This window comes from Anas acuta, chromosome 1, assembly GCF_963932015.1.
Source record: "Anas acuta chromosome 1, bAnaAcu1.1, whole genome shotgun sequence".
NCBI classification, from domain to species: domain Eukaryota; kingdom Metazoa; phylum Chordata; class Aves; order Anseriformes; family Anatidae; genus Anas; species Anas acuta.
Window position 1 is genome coordinate 81,944,517 of NC_088979.1, and position 19,935 is coordinate 81,964,451.

Sequence of the window (19,935 nt, forward strand, 5' to 3'; positions counted from 1 at the left end):
TTCTGTTAAAGATTGGAAGGTGTAAATTCTTTTAAGTTTAGGGTTCCTGATTCAGAACTTGCATGCTTCGGAGGTGAACAGTGGCTTTATTAGAAACAAATCAGAAGAGCTGGATTTCACTGTGCAGTACAGAAAGTCAACTTTATGAGTGCTGAAGTCGAACACAAAGAATGAGACCCAATGGAGGGGCACTAGGATATTAACCCTACCCATGCAAAAACCTACACTGTAAATACTTATGCTTTAAGGGCCGCATGCGAACGGTCCAACCACCCCCTAGGACCAATGTCACCCACTAAACCCTGTCCCTAAGCACCACATCCAGCCTCTCCTTGAGCACCCCCAGGGACGGTGACTCCACCACCTCCCTGGGCGACCCATTCCAACGCCTGACTGCTCTTTCCGAGCAGAAACACCCCCTCATTTCCAACCTAACCCCCTCATGAACCTCAAGAGCCCATTATCCAGACAAAACCAACCCCACCCGGGGTCGCACGGAGCAGCCACCCCCCCTCTCGCCGCCCACCGCCCCGCTCCCTGCCGGCCGGGCGGCGGCGGCGGCGCTCCCCGGAAGCGGTAATGCTCCTCGCTGCTCCAGGAAGCGGATGGGCCCTGCGCCTGCCCCTCCGGAGCGGCGGGGAACGAAGGGAAGGGAAAAGAAGGCGAAAGAAGGGGACGGAGAGCACCGGGGGGGAGCCCCGGCGGCAGCCTCCCCCCCCCCCCCCCCCAGCGGCGGCGTCTCCATGGCGGCGGGCGGGCGGGGGAGCCGCGGCTGAGGACGCCGCCCGCTCATGGACCCCGGCGCGGCGGCGGCCGCCGAGGAGGAGGAGGGCGGGGAGAAGCCGCCGGTGATCTACACCATGGAGAACAAGCCCATCGTCACCTGTGAGGGCACCCGCCGGTGGTGGTTGGGGGGTGGTTTGGGGCGGCGGCTGTCTGTGGCGCCTTCCTCCACTCCCCCCCCCCCCCTCCCGCCCCGTGAGGAAAATGGCAGCGGGGAGGGGGCTGTGGGCAACCGGGGGGGTGGTGGCTTTCAAGGGGGTTGGTGGCGTTCAAGGGGGTTGGTGGCTCTCAAAGGGGGCTGGTGGCACACGAGGGGGTCATTTGGAAATGGGGGTCGCCCCCCGGTGCGGCGGGGCGGTGGTCGGTCAGAGCAAGTGGTGAGGGGCGTTGGGCGCTGAGGGGCATGGCCGTGAGGCAGGGATGTGGAGGTAGGGCGGTCGGACCCCAGCCCTGGACTTCAGGCCGGTGTGGCAGTGCTTAGGGTGTCAGAGGGAACGAGGCTTCCTCTGCTGATGTTAAATTTAATCCGTAAGTACCACGCTTTCGTTTAAGCTCAGTTTATTCAGCACGCCGCAGCGGTGAATTAGCCCTTCCAGGTGTCGCAGGTAGGCAGCCGGGACGCCTGGACCTCGGTCCTGATGGAAAACGTGAGGCGTGCAGGGTGGCACACAAAGTTCACGTCAAAACAGCACGTGAACCACGGCTGCAAGGCTGCAAACGCCACGGGACGGCGAGCGGGATCGGCCGGAGAGCTCTGCGCTGGTCAGAAGTAATGCTGTTGGTGGCACAAGAAACCAGATATTTGCGTTTTATCAGCAAAGCCTGCACTGGTGCAACAGAAACTTGTTCCACAGTTGTGTGTTGGCTTAGCGCAGAGTAAACATTATTTTTTGTGACCGATGATTAAGGTCTTCAATATCGGTGTTTAGAAAAATATCCAACTGCAATTGTACAGCACAACTGCAGAACTCCGTGTCTGTATATACACTGCTTTCTTCAGACTCTGTTTCATAAACGTGCTCTTCTTAAACTTTCTCATTGATTTTGGATGCAGTTCCTAATCTGAAGTCAGTGATACCGCTGCTGAACGTGCAGTACTCATCTACTTCAAGACACCTTTGAAAGCCATTTCACTTCAGGTGAAAGATGGAAAAATGTGCATACTGGAAACGTAACGGATAGCTTTGCCATCCTTGTTGGTGTTATGGTACTGCTCAGGCTGTAGTGGAGAGTGTTTTAGGTTTGCTGGTTTTATATTGTATCCAGAATTGGAATTGGCATGTGTGTGTCTTTTGTTGGAGAGGAGATGAGATGCGTGTCAGTCCTTACTGATCCTGTATGATTGGAATATGTAAAAATGCCATTCGGCCTGTTGAGGTACATGTAGTTTTACCTCAGGGTTGCTTTTTTTTTGGTGTTAAATGCAGGAAAGAGCTCTGGTCTCTTTGCACAAGGAAATTTTGAAAATTCCAAACATTAGATTTCATCAGTTTCAGTCAAACCCAATGATCTGATTTTAAAAATAATTATGACTTACATATATGACTGTATTCTGAGGTTGCAAAATATTCTGCACTCATCATCAAACGGTATGATGGCAGCATATCTGCAAATCAGATGTAAGGTGAATGTTATATATCACATGTGCACCTTGCTGCTGGACTGCAGGCATCATTCCCGGGGCTGTGAACAACCGTGACAGTAGTGTCTTTACTGATGTGGATTGCAATGGATTGGTCCTAGTCAACTGAGTTCAGGAAATAAAGCTAATTGGGTAAAAGTGCTCAGAGATGACCTCTCTGGCAAATGTAGTAAGGGTGACTTGCTATCATTTTTAAACTAAAACATTTGCTTTTAATGGTGGGAGTGCATTTTGCTTTAGCCGCTTTAATTTCCTTTCTTCTCTGTCCAGCGAAGATGACTGCTTGGAGGCTATGGAATTTCGAGCAAATGCATTCAACATAAACGATTTACTTGAGGGAAAGCTTTTCTGACCATTACAGCACTGGTGATTTATGAGGAGATGAAGTGTGGCCTTTCAGGAAAGGGATTGTTGACTCAGATTTGGTTTGTTGGAAAATACATTCAAAGCTACAATATTAGAAGCTGCTCAGCCAATACAACTTGTTTTGTTGCCCTGGTTTCAGGCAGTTGAAGTTGTCCAGTGTAATTGCTCCCCCCTTAGTTAAAACCAGCCATAATTAAAAATGGTCAAAAGACCGTATAAAGGAGGAGCGAAGGTTAAGTGAGGTTGTGTCTTGGAACAGAAATACTTCCTTTTGCTACAAAACGTAGGTTAATCTCTGTCAGGTAAACATTTGTATCATGAAATGCTCCTATGAACTTTCAGGGTTTCTCAGTAATGGAGATATGAAGAGAAAGATTTGTGTTTTTTTTTTTTTTTTTTTTTGAATGAAAGTTGTTTTCAATGCTGTGCATACAGGGATGTTTTGTAAACAAATGTTTTTATCTTCTTGGAATAAATTTGAGAGTACTCTGAAAGGCATGCTTCTGCGAGGAACAAACAGGCCAAGAGTTGTGCTTTCCAGTATGAGAGTTTCTCTGTGTTGTAAAAGCAATAATTTGCTGCACTGGTACAGTCCTGAACACAGCAACCTATATATATATGGACTCTGACCTGTAGAAAAAAAAAAAGGTAGCTTCCCTCTGGCTTGTATAATTCATGACAATAGCAAATGCAGTTTTTGAAACTACTTTTTCCATAATAATTACATTTTTTTTTTCCTTTGGGATACGTATGTAGCTGCGTTGGTCGTGTATTTAAGGTATTTGTATTGCCAGAGAATTTAGATTAATAGAAGTCAGTTCTGCAAACCAACAGCTCCTGAAGGCGTTTTCTCTAAACAAGCAGACAACCTCATCTTCTAAGTGTGGAAAAAGTAGTATGTTCACAGAAAGACTCAGTTCCTCTGTTTTTTTTTTCCCCATTTTCTCCAAGTGGCAGCATCCCTTGTAGTGCCAGGTCATTCCTGTCAGTTAGATCTGAGTACCATGAAGGCTCCTTATTCTCACCGTGGCACATTGCCTTGCAAACTCTGACGAGTCAGCTTTTAGCTTTCTCACTGCTGTAGAAATACTGTTTTTACCATCGTTAATTGTTTTTTATCTGAAGAGGTTTGCCTCTGACATCTTGAACTGAGGTGCCTGCTTTGCAATATTGATTGGCGTAACCTTTAAGATGATGCAGAGTGCTTTCCTAGGAAACCTTCTCTTTGGTCATATTTTAAATTTAATTCGAAAAAGTCTTTGGAACATTTACATAGTGTTCATGCAAATATATACCAGCCAAGTGTTCTGATGGGAGAACTTGTTGTTACGTACCTGGCTTGCACTTAAGTTCTTGCACTTTGTCATTTTCCATATAAAGAGCAAGTTGAAGGCTGAAGACAATCCTGCTAAATGAAATAAGTTAATAGGATTTTCCCAGCTTTCTTACCAAGCTGTTCTTTTGCGATTATTGCCATATAGTTGTTGAGCATTCCTTATCAGCTTGTAGCATCTGTTTTTTCATATATATATTTATATATAGCATGTGTGTGTATTTGTTCTCAGCTGTCAATACTGCTGGGAGAAAGGACTTGATATATCTCTCCGGAGAGAATAGGGTGCATGGATTTCATCTGATCCACATGCAGACTGTGCACATTCAAGGCAGATGGGCACAAAAGCAAAACCATCAGCAAAACCATTGCAGGCCTGCCAGTGGGAAGTGTTTGTAAATATCTACAAGAACAGCATAAAAGGAAAGCCTAATACAAGGGAAGGGGATGCGGGGGGAATTTCACATCTCTTTGGAGTGTGAGCGCATGCTTACAGGTAAAGATATTGTTCTGGACTGGAAGAGCTTGGAAGACTGGAAGAGGCAGCGTAGTCTTGTTAGCCTAAACCCCTGTTTAATAAACTTAGTGGGGCAGCAGAAGGTAAAGACACAACGTTTTACTAAAAGGAATTTCTTCTGCAGGCTACTAGTGAATTAGGTAAACTTTTTAGATTTTTGTCTTCGTGTTTCAGCTTTTAGCCCTCTTCTGAAAATGAAGCCAGGCTGGGGAGCAGGATGACCTTTCAAAAACCAAACCCACCACCTTAGCACAAATAAAATCTTTCAAAACTTTGGATGGATACAGTTATAATAGGCTAATGAATTATGAAAAAAAGATTCATAGCAGAGCTTTTAACCAGTGGAAAAGCGGGATCAGAAAGATTAGCTTCGAACAATATTTGGGAATAAAAACTAAACAAACCCACTAAAGTGTAGTCTTGGCACTGAGCTCTCTTGTAGGTATTCAGAGCCTTTTGTCTTGGCTGACTGGGTTTTGCATCGATATCAAAGAAAAATATTTGTCTGCTTTAGTCATCTGACCTCAGGAGTTTTCTTTTTATGCTGCCTGTGTAGTTAGTGGGTTGGGGTAATTTCCTCCAGAGGAAAACATTGGCTGTGGGATGTTCAGACACTGCAGTCACAAAGTCTCTCAGCAGCTAAAAAAGTTTGGGATGTGTTAGAAAAGGAAAAAAAAAAAAAAAAAAAAATTCTTGGGGATTTGGGTGGGTTTGGGGCAGGCATCAACTAAAATATTGATGTTTTTGAGGTTTCAGTGTCGGAGAGCTGTCACGTGGAGCTTCTCCGGGGAGTCCTGGTGAGGCTGGCATCCTGCATCTCGTGCTGTGACCGCACAGACCTGCGGCACAGCAGTGCCCTTCGTGGGGGCAGAGGGAAGGGGGATGGCTGCACTGAATTCATGTGCCAGAATGCCAGGGAGAAAGACGAGGAGGAAGGAGTGGAGAAAACTTCAAACATGGGCCCAATAACATGACGTTTCCATGCATAACTTCGTGTGGTCTTGGAGTGGGGCACTCGGTCAGCTTTGCATTACGCTGCCACCCAAACAAAGGGCGTTCTGGTGTTAGTTGTCCCTCTCTGTTCTTGCTTGATGTCACCTTCAAAGGTTTTCCAAAGGCTTAGGTGTATGGCTATGATGTGCACTGCAGGGATACAGCCTGTCCCTGGATATATAAAACCAGTGTGTGTTCTCTACTTAGCTGTGTAACGAGGTTTTCCAGCCAGCTTCACGATCCAGACTTGTCTGAGTTAGTTTGGTTCCTCTCATGCCTGGCCTGGCCATCTGAACAAAACATCTTGGAGCTCTGTTTGGGGGACGTCAAGTGTTTGTGGGTCATAAAAATTCTTTTAAAATTATGCTCTCTGCCTCATTGTTTGATTTAGGCTTATGGTAAAACCCTTTTAAGCCTTTGCAGTGCTTTATTTGCATGTGGTTTCTGGACAGATAGCTGTCTGTCTAGATTTGTTTGTGAGCTATTGAGCTAGGAGGCAAAGGGCATGCCTTCTCGGTTTTGTGGGGTGAAAAGAGGGGACACATACATGCTGTCTCCCTTCTTCCCTTTCTCCAGGAGTGTTTCTGGCAAAGGCATATCATTTGAGCCTCGTTGCTTTCTGTTATTTCGTTAGTTAAAATAAACGTTGCTGCTTCACATACAGAACCATCCCATACTGGGAGTAGCATCAGGAGTTCCTGTGCTTTTTTCTGTATTTTGGGGGTGAGGAGAGACAGAGAGAAGAGGCTACACGTGTGCTTTGTTCTTTTTTAACGTCCAGATGGAGAGTGGATTAATTGAGATACACGTACTAGAAAAGCTGACATGGGGACTCCAGAGGGTATGGATTAGCAGGACTTCCTACTCTAATCAATAAAATAAAATAAAAATCCCGTATTCAAATAAAACAGTCAAAGACTTATTAGATTTACTTAAAAAATGGAGAAGTTACAGAGTATATTTTAAAATTGTGTATAAATGTGTAATTATCAATATAAATCTATTAAACCTAATTCGATTTCTTTCTAGAAGATATTTATGAGACAAACTTAAAGAACTTAATAAAACTAAAGATGCCCTCATATAATTATCTTAAGTGATAAAGGATTTTATTCCCAAGTCACCATCTCTATTGGGATATTTAGGTCTTGTTTAATTCTGGCAGTGCTCAGAGAAGAAAATCCTCCTCTAAAAAGCTGCTGCATTTTCCTCATGGTAGGATTCCAAAATTACTTTTGTTTCCTGTCCGTTCCCATCCTTCCTTCTCCTTTTCAGCTGTATCTAATCTCGCTCTGCGCTTTGGCTGGGAGTACTTTCCCCCCATTACTGACAGTCCTTGGGGTGAGAGCTTTGTGTCAAGACCCATCCTCTGGAGAGAGCTCGCTGTGCTGAAACGGTGCTGAGGCATCCAGCCACATGGCTCTGTATTCAGTGCGTGTGCTTTTTTGTTTGCTTGCTTAAAGAACAACAGCAACAACACCAATCTTGAAAGCAATTCTCCAGCTTTTTGTTCTCCAGACTTGTGGTGGTTGCTGTAATTTTGGATTCCAGGGAGCTCTTACGGTTTTGGTGTGTTTCATTCAAAATTCAGTGAGATGGAAGGGAAAATTCATGCGTGTGGGTTTTGTTTGGTTTTGGTGTGAGTGTTTTTTTTAACATTTAATGTTTTGCAGCAACTACTAATGCTTCAGAGATGTACCCAGAACAGAATGAGACCTCTGCAGTGCTTCACGTCCCTTCAGTCTTGGTCACTTGGCACAACGACCCTCCAAAATAGTCCTGATCTTGCAGGAATTTTGTTCTGTTACTCAGGAAGGTTGTGCTTGTATTGCCTGCTTATTGTGATCTTCCCTTTTCCCCAGAATCAGGCAGTTCACAAATCACTGTGCATCTTACCAGCCTCATGGTCCTTTCCAAACTGATCCTACCAACCAGTCCCGGTGTTCGCCCTGTGTCAGTACTGTGCTGGAGTTGCCCGCTGCTAACCTCATTTGTAGGGTTTGATGGAGGGCTCAGACGTGCTGAGGACAGCGGAGACAGGGTCTGGTTGAGCAGAACCTCAAGTGTTACAGCCCTTTGGGGGTTTGCAGTATTTGGTAGCAGTGTTTGGTCCATGTTCAAAAGATAAGCTGATATCGTTTACATTGAAGGGTCGTTCTCCTTTTTCTTCTAATCATTGAGGGTAATCTTGCACTGATGATAAAATGCATTCTTACATATATTCTTCATTCCCTCAAAGCCAATACAGGAGGAAAAGCTAACTGGCTTGGAATCCAATTTAACTTTTCATCAGCTGGTAATAAGATGTAGTGCTCCGTAATAGGAGGGTGCCTCAATATTATCCCTTAGCAGCTTCTGTGTGTTACAGAAAAATATTCTTACTCCAGATGTTGCATTCCCCAACATTTTGGGGCGCATGTTAGATGTTTAAGTGCATACAGAAAGAGCACAGGAGCTATGCTACGCTGCTTTCTCGTCGTCAGGCTGGAAGCTTCGTGGACTATCACTTTAATTTGGTCAGCGTCCTGCTGCTAAATCACGGAGCCATATTTCACTTCCTATGGGCAGTAATGAGTTGCAAATCAATAAACAGTTCTCCACGGCCTAGCTCATAGAGATGGTGTAACTGGGTATGAGGCAGCATTAGCAATATGACTAATAACTTGTTTCAGTATTCATTTTAGACCTTTGTTTATGGTATTATATTAAAGATTTAGTGTGGTACGCTTAATTCAGACAGAGCGAGATGGAAGGGAAGAGTAAAGTGCTTGTTTAGAAACTTTCTGGAGACCTAAGGCTGGAGCACTAATAATAGAGTGTTTATTTGTTTATTTAATTTTAAGCTATTCTAGGAAATTGTATCCCTGAATAACAGCTACTTTGGTCAGACGTTAGAAGACCTGGCTTGGCTTATTTTATCACTTAATCAGGCTCCTTTTTATTATATAACAGGACAGAATTTAAGAACTGGTATTTGTAGGCTGCTGACGGTGTATTATGGTGGGTCCTGTGTTTTGTTCCACCTTGTGTATAAGCAGCTGCTCCAGCGGTGTTGGTATTTAATACAGTTGTCCAAAGCCCAAGGGATTAAAGCCTGGCCACAGATCTGCGTGTCCGTGTAGGGTCAGCTCCAGGGGCTCTGCCTTGGGTTAACAGACCTGGTGTTTCTGAGGGCAGCAACAACAGTGGGCTGCTTCCTACTGGCAGCAGCCCCAGGGTAATGGGGGAGAGGAATCGAACCCAGTAAAGCACTGACTCTGGCTAAGGAGTTGTTTGTTTATTTTTTTTAAAGCTGGACCAGCTATACAGGTGATTCTGTCTTCCTAAGAGAGCAGTTTTCTCATTGGTATGTGGAAGACTGTGATAGGAAGGTATAACAGCATAGGTATTATCTGCCATGTGTATTAAAGTGTTGTATTAGGTTGGGAGAGCACCTGATTTAAAGAAAAAAGGGTGAAAAAGGTGTAGTGTTGGACTCCGGTTTCCTCATAGCAGAAAGAATTACATCTCCTTATTCAAACAAGCTATTGATAGCATAGTTTATTAATCTTTTGTGCAATTTGCACGTGATGATAAACTAATCTCTTTCATGTTTAGGTGCTGGAGATCAGAATTTATTTACTTCCCTGTATCCTACGCTTTCTCAGCAGCTTCCGAGAGAACCCATGGAATGGAGGAGGTAAATTTACATTTCAGTGTGTTATTTCAGTGTGTTACTAGACTTGGGAAGGTGTGCGTATGTGCTCTGAGAAGCTCTTACTGTAAATTGAATCAAATGTGGCACCTGCCTTGGAAAGACGAGGTAAATGTGCACCTTAGGATGATCATTTCAGCACTTCAGCTATGTTGAATTTCTCCTGAAGAAAAATAATAGGAGCACTCTGTTTCTTTTTGTTGTTATTGGTTTGTTTTGGTATGTGCCTTGATATGCTTTGGGTGTTTTGAAAGGGATGTGCTGCTCTTTTTCATGAGGATATAGGTAAAGTTTAAGTGGAACTTGATGAAACTTCATGCAAAACAGACTGGTATGGCACACTGTTCCGGTGGGAGAAAAATATTTTGGGAATTTTCCTATTTGGAATTTTCTACTTTTAGAAACTTTTAGATAGAAGAAATCTCTTAATGAAAGCTGAAAAGCTTCTAGCTCCTCTTCTTGCAAAAAGGAGCATCTGTAACATTTCAAGTGATACCACATTTCAGTTAACAAACTGCAGTAAGCAAGGTTTTGGGGTTTCCAATACCAGAATGTTTCAGTTCATTCCTCTTCCACAAAATAAATTTTTATTTTTGAAAATGTTCTGCAACTTAGGTCACATTCCCTAATTTCAGTTTCTAAACTTTGCAGGTCGTATGGCCGTGCTCCGAAGATGATTCATCTAGAATCTAACTTTGTGCAGTTTAAAGAGGAGCTACTACCCAAAGAGGGGAATAAGGCTCTTCTGACTTTTCCCTTTCTTCATATTTATTGGACAGAATGTTGTGTAAGTATTAGGAAAGCAAAATGAAAAATTGGATACTCAGACTTAAAGTGAAATTGTTTGGCTTTCTAACTGCCCTCTCTGGTATTTTTCAGTTAATCTTCATGATATTTAAACAACTAAGTTTGCATTGCTTAAGCATGCATACCTGATATATTGGAAGCCTTGTCAACTTGAGTACTTTTTGCCATAAGCTGTATTTGTAACGTTGCTTTGTGTGAAGAGGAAAGGCTTTTGAATGACCTGTGTTCAGTATTTTGGCATGAAAAAACCCAAGGTCTAACAGCATTATTGCAGCAGCACAGCACACTTCCCACATAATGCACAAATGTGGCCCGATTATTTCAGCTATCATCTGTTCATGAGATTAAGTCTTAAAAAATATAAATTTCTATTTTACTTCATTATTTGTGGAAGCAATTAATATGCATTAGCAGTCTTAACTGGTGTATTGGGCTTATGTAGCCAAGTTTTGGTATTGCGGGTGCCGCAGAGGTGGCCTCTGTGAGCAGATCGCTGCAGTTGCCCCATGTCAGAGAAGAGCCGGGTCCAGCTGGCTCCAAAAAGTACCCACTGCTTTCCCAAGCCGAGCCTGAGAGAGATGCTCCTTGGGCCTCTGGGAGGGCAGATTTAAGGAAGGGGAAAAAATCTGCTGTGAGACAGCAGCTGGGAAAGAGGAGTGAGAACATGTGAGACAAACAGCCCCCCAGGTGAGTGCAGCAGGAGGGCAGGAGGTGCTCCAGGCAGGCAGCAGCAGTTCCCCTGCGGGCTGTGCAGGGAGAGGCCCCTGGTGGAGCAGGCTGTCCCCCTGCAGCCCATGGGACCCACATGGAGCAGATCTCCACGCTGCAGCCCCCCCGTGGGTGGAGGAGCCCCCGTGGAGCAGGTGGATGTGGCCTGGAGGAGGCTGCGGCACATGGAGAGCCCCCGCAGGAGCAGGCCCCAGGCCGGAGCTGCTGCCCGTGGGCAGTTTGCTCCTGGGGGATGAAGCTTGAGGAGCTGCTGCCTGTGGGCAGCCCCCGCAGGCTCAGCTGGGGAAGGACGGCATCCCGTGGGAGGGACCCCACGGGGAGCAGGGGCAGGGAGGGACCCTGAGGGAGCGGCGGAGACAAAATGCTAGAGATTGACCACAGACCCCACTCCCCAATCCCCTGTGCTGTGTGAGGGGAAGAAGAAAGGTGTTTTTAATTTGCTCTTAGTTTCTCACTATTCTAGTCTGCTAGTGACAGGCAATAAATTATATTTACCTCCCTATGCTGAGCCTGTTTTGCCTGGAACTAATTGGTGAGCCCCTTTTCTTCATATTTTCTCCCCTTGTTCTGATGAGTAGGGGGGAGTGAGGGAGTGATTAGGTGGAGTTTAGCTGCCCATTAGTGTGAAATCACCTCAACTGGGCAGGATTTTGTAAGCCTTAATTCTGTTTCTCTGCAATTCTGATTCTATTAGCTATATCATTATGTTTTTTCTTTTGTTGGAACAAAATTTGCTGTTTGATCTGGTGATTCACCACTTCTCATCCCAGGACACGGAAGTGTACAAAACTACAGTCAAGGATGACATCACCAAGTGGCAGAATGTTCTTAAAGCTCACAACTCGGTGGACTGGCTAATTGTAGTAGTTGAGAGTGATGCCAAGAAAAAGAACAAAACAAATATCCTTCCCCGAACCTCTATAGTAGATAAAATAAGAAATGACTTCTGCAACAAGCAAAGTGACAGGTAAGGATTCTGTTACTGGCAGACTACTTAACCTTTAACTAGTGCCTTGATTGAATCGCTAGTGTGATTCCCTATGTAATTGTTTCCTTGCTCATTTAAGGATCTTCTCTGTTTCCATCATTTAAAGCAATAAAGTGAGGACTTTATTTTCAGTTCCTCATGGATTAGTGGTGGTTTGTAATTGGTTTCAAAAACCTTTTGAGAATACTGAGATCTCCTTAGCAGTGTGCTAACAACCGGATTTCAGAACTGCACCTTCAGAAATAATCAACTTAAAACATCTGAAGAAACTGGATTTATTCTAAGGAAAATAATGATCAATGTAATACAGAAAACTGTTTCTTGCCTTCATTAAAGTTAACAAAGATAAACAAATGTGAATGTGAAACTAACTTTGATACATAATTTCTTCCTTATTTTGAAACACTGCACTGAATATATTCTATATTTTCATTTTGCTTTAATCTCAAGTGTTAACTTTAAGTAGGAGATCTTCCCCCTAATAATGGGGAATGGCTTAAAAGGGTAGATGAAAGCACTCACTGTACCTTTGTGTGAGCTGGCAGCGATGGCATGTCAGCACGTTATAACATGCTGTACATTGGCAGTATTTTTGTTGTACCTAGACAGTATTTGGCATATTACAAGTTATTTGGGCAAATAGTTCAAAAACTCTGAATCAATTTATTGTTTTCTGTCTACTTGGTTGGCTTGGTTTAATCATTTTGCCATAGGATGTTACTTCTCTAACCAGAAATGGTGTTCTGTTTGGATGGGAGACTTTTCCTGCCTTTCAAGATGTCTTTTCCTTTTTTGATCATTATTATTAAAACTGATCAAAGAAATGCTCTAAATAAGGCTTATTTATTTGTGAGTTACTGTCATCTGTTAAGTGCTTATTTAAAAAAAAAAAAAAAAGGCAATGGAAGTTCTTACACATAGTATATGCGAAACAAATTGACAACCTGCAAGAATACACTATAGAGTTACATTTTAAAGGGTTTGAGGGCTTGGGAAAGGCTGACTATATATGGTCTAATGGACCTTGATTTCTGCCTTGCATAATCCTTGCCAGGAGTAAACATAATTATTATTCTGCCAATTGTATTTCTCAGTAGGCTTTTTTTTTTTCCTTTGCTAGCTACAGCATTATTTATGTTTAAGTAATTGGAATAATGTATCCATTATTTGATTTGAAAAAAGAAGAAAAAAAAAAAGAAAAGTAAAGCTTTACAATACTCATTGCATGGAAAATACTTAACTCTTTTCCATAAAATATAGCACAACCTTAAACATACATGGGAAAGTTTAAGAAATGAACAAAAAAGCAGACCACTCTGCCTCCCCACCCCTCCCAATTTATTTTTTTCCATTGATTAAGGCTGAATTAAAAGCTCAATTTTATTTACTGTGAATCTGTCAGATGTGAACAGTATTTAACTGCATTTATGCGTGCTTTTTTTTAAAATGTTTTATACCTCCCTCAAAATAATTTTCATCCATCTCTTTACAGATGTGTGGTACTTTCTGACCCTTTGAAAGACTCTTCCCGCTCTCAGGAATCTTGGAATGCCTTCCTGACCAAACTCAGGACATTGCTTCTCATGTCTTTTACCAAAAACCTAGGCAAGTTTGAAGATGATATGAGGACTTTGAGAGAGAAAAGGACTGAGCCAGGATGGAGTTTCTGCGAGTATTTCATGGTCCAGGTAAGAGTCCCTCTTTATGGGAAAAAAAGTGCTTGAGTCCTAGTTCTAATAATGGCTTGTTGTTGTCCTTCTGGTATTTTTAATGTTCTGCTCATCCTTTGAGTTAGGAGAGCGGGGAAGATGAAGACAGGTATTAAAGCAAGATTTTTCATATTGACATGCCTGAAAAGTTTGTGTGCTGTGTTATAGGTAACACAAACCTGCTGCAAACAAACTTTTATGAACCTCAACAGTAGCAGATACAAATTAAAACTCTTTCTAGTTGCTGTAGCTCCTCTTGAATTTTGGATAAGCGTCCTATTACTGTGATTGTGAAAAGACAATCTTGTAATTGGTTTTAAATGTGAATATTGCTGTGCTTTCTTTGCTTAGTTTATGATCGGTATGCACTGAGGTGATTTTTTTTTTTTTTTAGAGGAGTGTCTATTTTATCGTAATCTCAAATAGAGAAAGCCCTTGAAATTTTTTTTTTTTGATTTCTAAATATGTCTGCTTTAGCTGATGTAGAGAAAAGCAAGAAACTCTAATTCAATAGAACTGAAAGTCTCGATTGCTTTGAATTTTCTAGTCCCTGAACAGTTTCTTTTCCTACACTAATTCTACCATGTGTTCATGTCTCCACTGATTTCATGTGCTGCCACTTGCACGTGGTACATCTACTTCTCAGACTTCTTCTACCTACAGCTTTGGCTCCCTTTTCTGTGTACAGCTGAGCCTTTATTGATCCTGCAGTGGTGTTTTCTCAGTGCAAACAAAGGAGAAGTTATTATGGGAGATGAGCGTTCAGCAACTTTTTTTTTGAAACTTGAACTTTCTGTAGATATACAAACAGTATCTTGTAGTGAATCACAATCTGGATAGAACTGCATTAACTGGCATAGCTGGATGACTGTAGCTTTCTTTGTGAACCTCATTGTGTGAAGAGGAAATGGTGCATCCACTAGAGTGGCAGATTTTCTTTTGTTTGTGATTACTGGAAGGGGAAGAATGTTGGAAAAAGTGCTACTTGAAGATGCAGATGGATAGCTTGTAATGCTGTACACAACTAATTTCAGTAACAGGCTCATTGTCTTGTTTGTGTGTCAAAAGGAAGAACTGGCCTTTGTCTTTGAGATGCTGCAGCAATTTGAGGATGCGCTAGTGCAGTATGATGAACTGGATGCCTTGTTTTCTCAGTACGTTGTCAACTTTGGGGCTGGTGGTAAGTGTCTTAAAGCAGTAAATATGTGTTAACCGTATTTATTTCTTTGCTATGCCTCTGCTAAAACAGCACAATGCCTTGGTGCCATGTGTGTACAAGGGAGATGGAGATGGTATGTTGCAGTGAAGATTCACTGGGCAGTTTATGCCCCTGTTTTGTATTGTATGCAAACAGTTTTTTGCTTTCGGGCCTCAGAGATTAAAAACAGTTTTTAATGAAAACCTGCATATTGCTTTGATTCTATTATCGTTATAAACAGAGCTCTGAAGCTCTGTAATTACCTAAGTATCGATCTGGCTGGGATGCAGTTACCGTTCTCACAGTTCACTGCTGAGTTACTTAATAAAGAGCTTCTAGAACAAATGCATCCAGTTTTGCTTCAAATTACATGAGACATTTCTATTCAGTTTGGTAGTGGTTAACAATTATGTGCTTAATCTGCACTGCGGAAGACAACCGTCTCTTCACAAAAAATTACTGTGCAAGAAATATCAACTTGTTACTGTTTTAATTAGCCAAAGTGCGTGTTGTTATATAACATCTTTAATCAGGTGTGTGTTATGAATCTGGTGAAAGTGCGGTGCAGGAGTAATTGCAGTGAAATATATTTGTTCTGGCTAAACCTGAAAGCGAGGGCACATCCATCAATGACGGCTGAGTAAGAAATGCTTAGGTGGATAAAGCTTGTTTGTTTTGAACTTCAAGTAGGATTAATCGCTGAGAAATAGATTACAAATTTATTACCACTACACTAATAGCAAATATGTAATTGAAACAAAATGCACATGGGGTTTGAATGCTCTAAAATTCAGTTGTTGACTTAGCTATGGAATTTCTGTTGTTCTGATTTATTTTTTAACGTTAAGGCATCGAATTTATCATGGATAAGTAATTTAAGAAAGAATAAGCAAGCTTGTGACCTCAAAGTGGGAGGGTGGAAAAAGGCTTAACAGCAGTGATTGATTCTCGGATGTTAACTTTATTTACTTAGATGGTGCAAACTGGCTGACATTTTTTTGCCAGCCAGTGAGGAGCTGGAATGGTCTAATCCTCCGAAAACCTATAGACATGGAGAAGAGAGAGCTAATTCAGAATCAAGAAGCTACTCTACTGGACTTGCGTAGTTACTTATTTTCTCGCCAGTGCACGTTGTTAATCTTCCTGCAGAGGCCATGGGAGGTTTCCCAGAGAGCACTGGAGCTTCTTCACAACTGTGTGCAAGAGCTCAAGCTATTAGAAGTGAGTCTGTGTAATATATTCCTTTACGCAAATGATTTTATCCAATGACGATCTAACGAGATTGTTGAAGTTTAGGTATTGGTCACCGGAATACAGTAAGCACGGGCTGTGGGGTATCAAAATGATGCTGTAATACCAGATTGTATAACAGTGCTAGAATTTAATGTTTCATGACGCAGTTTTCTGTTGTATTAGAAGAGTGACTTTGCTTTTGCGGGCCTGATACTGTGGTAGCAAGTTCCATAAGTTATCGTGCTGCATTTAAAAACAGAAAATCTACTTCAGAAATGTTGCCCTTTAAAATGACAACTTCACATGTTGTAAAACTAACTTAAAATTCTCATATATAATATGCTTCGTGTGTTGTCGTGTTTTTTTTTGTTTTTGTTTACTTTTTTCTTAATAAATACAAATTATTGTATTATACAATTAATAAATAAAACCAGCCTTCTAAATTCCAGAAGGATTGAGTGAAATTTCGATGTTAGTGAGATTTGATGCCTCCTTGGAGAAGTAGTATTTTATCTACAGAACATTTTCCTAACTGTTTTCCTTAGACTTAAATTTCCAGAAAGTTGGAAACTTCAAAGTACTAGTACCTGTTAATCCTCTCTTGATTCTCTTTCATCCTGGTGACTACATCCAATCCAATTAACCTAATCACTGTTAGGTTGTTTAGTCATTTTGGCTTCATGAACTGATTTTTGTATGCGTGTTAATTGGGAGCTAGTGAAGAGTTGGCCTCTTTTTGCGTGTTTCTTAGAGTTAATTCTTCAAAGAGGCGCCTATGTTGTATCAAGAAAAGTATTTTGCTGACGTATATTCTTACCTAACTGATGTTTATTTCTCAGTCAATTTTTTTGTTCATCTTCAGGTCTCTGTTCCTCCTGGAGCTTTGGACTGTTGGGTATTTTTGAGTTGTTTGGAAGTCTTACAAAGAATAGAAGGCTGCTGTGATAGGGCTCAAATAGATTCAAATGTTTCCCATACAGTTGGTTTATGGAGCTATGCTACTGAGAAGGTGAGCAAATAACGTGTTGTTCTTATGGCATTTCAGTTTTGAAATAAGCCATTTGTTTCTATGGAACATAAATAAATATTTAGCTTGGAACTTTAACATGTGGTTCTGCATATTGGTGTATTGTCTTGGGAATGTTCTGGATGAGACATCCAGGTTTGTAACCCAGTTGCACCACAGGTGGATGAGGCCTGGGAACATGTTCATCTCTTTGGAGAAGGGATGGAAAGGAAGAATATTTCATGTCATTAAACTTGGTCTGGCACTTACCCATCTCTCCTCCCCACCAATTCTCCCCTCCCCTGCCAGAAGTTTGATAATGATTGGCTAATTGAACTCCAAAATGAGCTCAGTCCTTCTTGACTAAGAAGGAACGTGTATTTCAGTTACAACAGGAGATGCTGACCATATCAAGATACCATTACTGTTCTAAATTGAGATTACAGCAACCTGCTTACATAGTTCATTATTTCTTCAGAATGTTACTAAGGCACTAATAGCCCTTGAACTTTACTGAAGGTGTTATCTTTGGTGACTTGTGAAAGAGGCAAATAAATAATAACTTGCAGTCTTTCAGTTGAGCAGCCCTTGCCATAGACAGGGGAAAGTCCGAAAGTTGTAAAATGTCCTTTTCAGTGCAGTTAAGCCCCTTCCCTAATCACATGAATGCCTTTTCAAGTTCCACTTACTCCATTTCTCTAAAAGAGTTAACGTCTTTTGACAGGAAACTCCAGAAACTAATGAAATACTGTACTGTGATCTCGGTGGATGTTTTTGAGGATGAGTGTAAGCTTATCCTTGTTTCTATAGCCTGTAGGATGTTTTCAGTTTGGTGTGATCATAGTTTGTGTATGTTTTAGTAAACTTAAGAATCTGCTGCTGATCATAGGATGTCCTTGTCTGAAGTATTACTAAACCATAGAAAGAAAATCTCACCTTAAAATGCGGTGCTTAAAAAAGGAAATGGGGAGGAATCTCAGAATGAAGGAAATATACAGTTGTTTAAAGTGTTGTTGGGTGTATCAGATTCTTCACATGTTGCTGTGTTTCTAAAGAAGATTTATACCTGGGTTGGAAATGTTGGTGCCATTCATAGTTCTTCTAACCCAAAAGGTAAAGGGAGAAATTATAGAATAATGAGTAGTGGTAAAGTGAAAACAGACTGAATGAAGTTCAGCAACTAGTGAGGAAAATTATGGGGAATTTAATGTTTTTGGTTTTCCCTTTAATGACCATCCCCATTTAAAATGTTTTACAGCCATATAACAAGCTGAGAACTTTTTGCTTGGGGGGAAAGCAGTTATTGTGGTAGCTGGTTGAGTTATACTAAATGAGATACCAAATGGCCAACGGTAAACTTCTTTATCACAGGATCCTCTCCTGGCTTCTGGTTGTCACGCATGCCAGCTGCTGTCTGGAAGGAATTTTTATGGTAGTTTTGTCACACTGTTTTAAAACAGATTAGTTGTGCTAATCTCCATTTTCAAGAAGGTTTTCTTTTTGAATACAATACTTGGGGTGAATTTGCAAGCTCGTCTATCAGTGTATTGGAAACTGTCTGCATTTCTTGATTGTATAGTTTTCAAACTTCTGTACTGAAATACAGATGCAGTGAGAAATTTGGCAGTAACTGCCAAACATCTCAAGCTTTTTCCATGCTTGTAGGGAAAAAGAGAAGGATTGATTCTGATTTGGTTCTCTGCGAGCAGGGGTGTGCATGTCTATGCATGTGTTCCAGTGTTGAGTCTGCAACTTATGTTATATACAACTCAGTTCTTCAGTTCTTCATAAAATTAACTTCTACCTTAAGTGAGGATCATAGTTACCTTGTTAAAGGTCTCTATTTTCTTCTCATGAAGCTACTTTATTATAGATTTTATAAGCAGTGTAATAGGGCAGCAGTATTTTCCTTGGAAGTGTCTTGTCTTGTTGGAATGGTGTGATAGAATAAAAGTTTTTGTATTGGTTTTATAACCCATTGAAAACAAGCATCTGGATTCTCTTACAGTTAAAATCTCTGGGTTACCTGTGTGGGCTCGTGTCAGAGAAGGGACCCAATTCAGAAGATCTTAACAGAACTGTTGATCTGTTAGCAGGATTGGGAGCAGAACGCCCTGAAACAGGTATTACTAGGAATATACATGTGTTTTCTAATAACGGACATTGTCTTTAATGCATGGCATATAAATATATTGATAAGAATAACTTCTGGGTATCCCTGTGTTTATATAAACATTGATAGAACCCTATTATATCTTACGAGGATTTATTTTACTGTGTTTAGTACTTGAAATTAACAGTGCATCTTCTTGCTGTTGCAAATGTAAGTTTTTTCCATTAATGGTCCATTTATCAGCATTTAGGTAAATATTCTGGAACAGTACTAGTTTTGGATAAAGTTTTTAATACTTTCAGACAAGCATTAAAAATACTTGAAAAAGAAGTGCAAGATTCTTGATCTAATGCAAATAGATAACCTGCAACCTGAACTACAGGGTGGTATTATGGGAGTTGAAGTGGTATTATTTGAGTGGCTCAACAATGAAATTTATTTACTGGTTGTGGACTACTTGGCCCTCACAAAGCTATTTCTAAAGGGAAGAAGCTTTCAAAAGTCAAAAAATGCTAGAACAACTAGTATCTTTGAAGTATTAGCTGCCAGGCTGGCACTTTACTTGCATTTACAGTCACAATATACGTTTCTTAATTCAGCACTGTAGTACCTGTTGTGTTTATTTAAAATGGGGGCTTTATTCTTCTGGAAACGTTGGCACGTATTCGGTCTGGCAAGAACTTCTAAATTGAGCAAGCTACTTCAGAAAAAGAAAATTGTACTTCAAAGGAAAATGGTTACCAAGACCAATGTTTAAGGTATAAAAATGTCTTTAAATTACAGTATACTTCTGTCATACATTTTATAAATCCAGCATTGGAAAG

At 41.3% G+C, this 19,935-nt stretch overlaps 1 protein-coding gene across 1 annotated transcript in view; it reads left to right on the top strand.

Moving 5' to 3' along the window:
• The first annotated feature begins 580 nt into the window (after nt 1-580).
• TRAPPC10 (trafficking protein particle complex subunit 10) overlaps nt 581-19,935 on the top strand; it is a 40,382-nt gene continuing 21,027 nt past the window's right edge. The window contains exons 1-9 of the mRNA XM_068685522.1: nt 581-885; nt 9,232-9,313; nt 9,980-10,115; nt 11,635-11,831; nt 13,345-13,540; nt 14,630-14,741; nt 15,733-15,980; nt 16,855-17,001; nt 19,007-19,121. Coding sequence (XP_068541623.1) covers nt 792-885; nt 9,232-9,313; nt 9,980-10,115; nt 11,635-11,831; nt 13,345-13,540; nt 14,630-14,741; nt 15,733-15,980; nt 16,855-17,001; nt 19,007-19,121 — 1,327 coding nt within the window. The 5' untranslated portion in view covers nt 581-791. The remainder of the gene's footprint in view (nt 886-9,231; nt 9,314-9,979; nt 10,116-11,634; nt 11,832-13,344; nt 13,541-14,629; nt 14,742-15,732; nt 15,981-16,854; nt 17,002-19,006; nt 19,122-19,935) is intronic.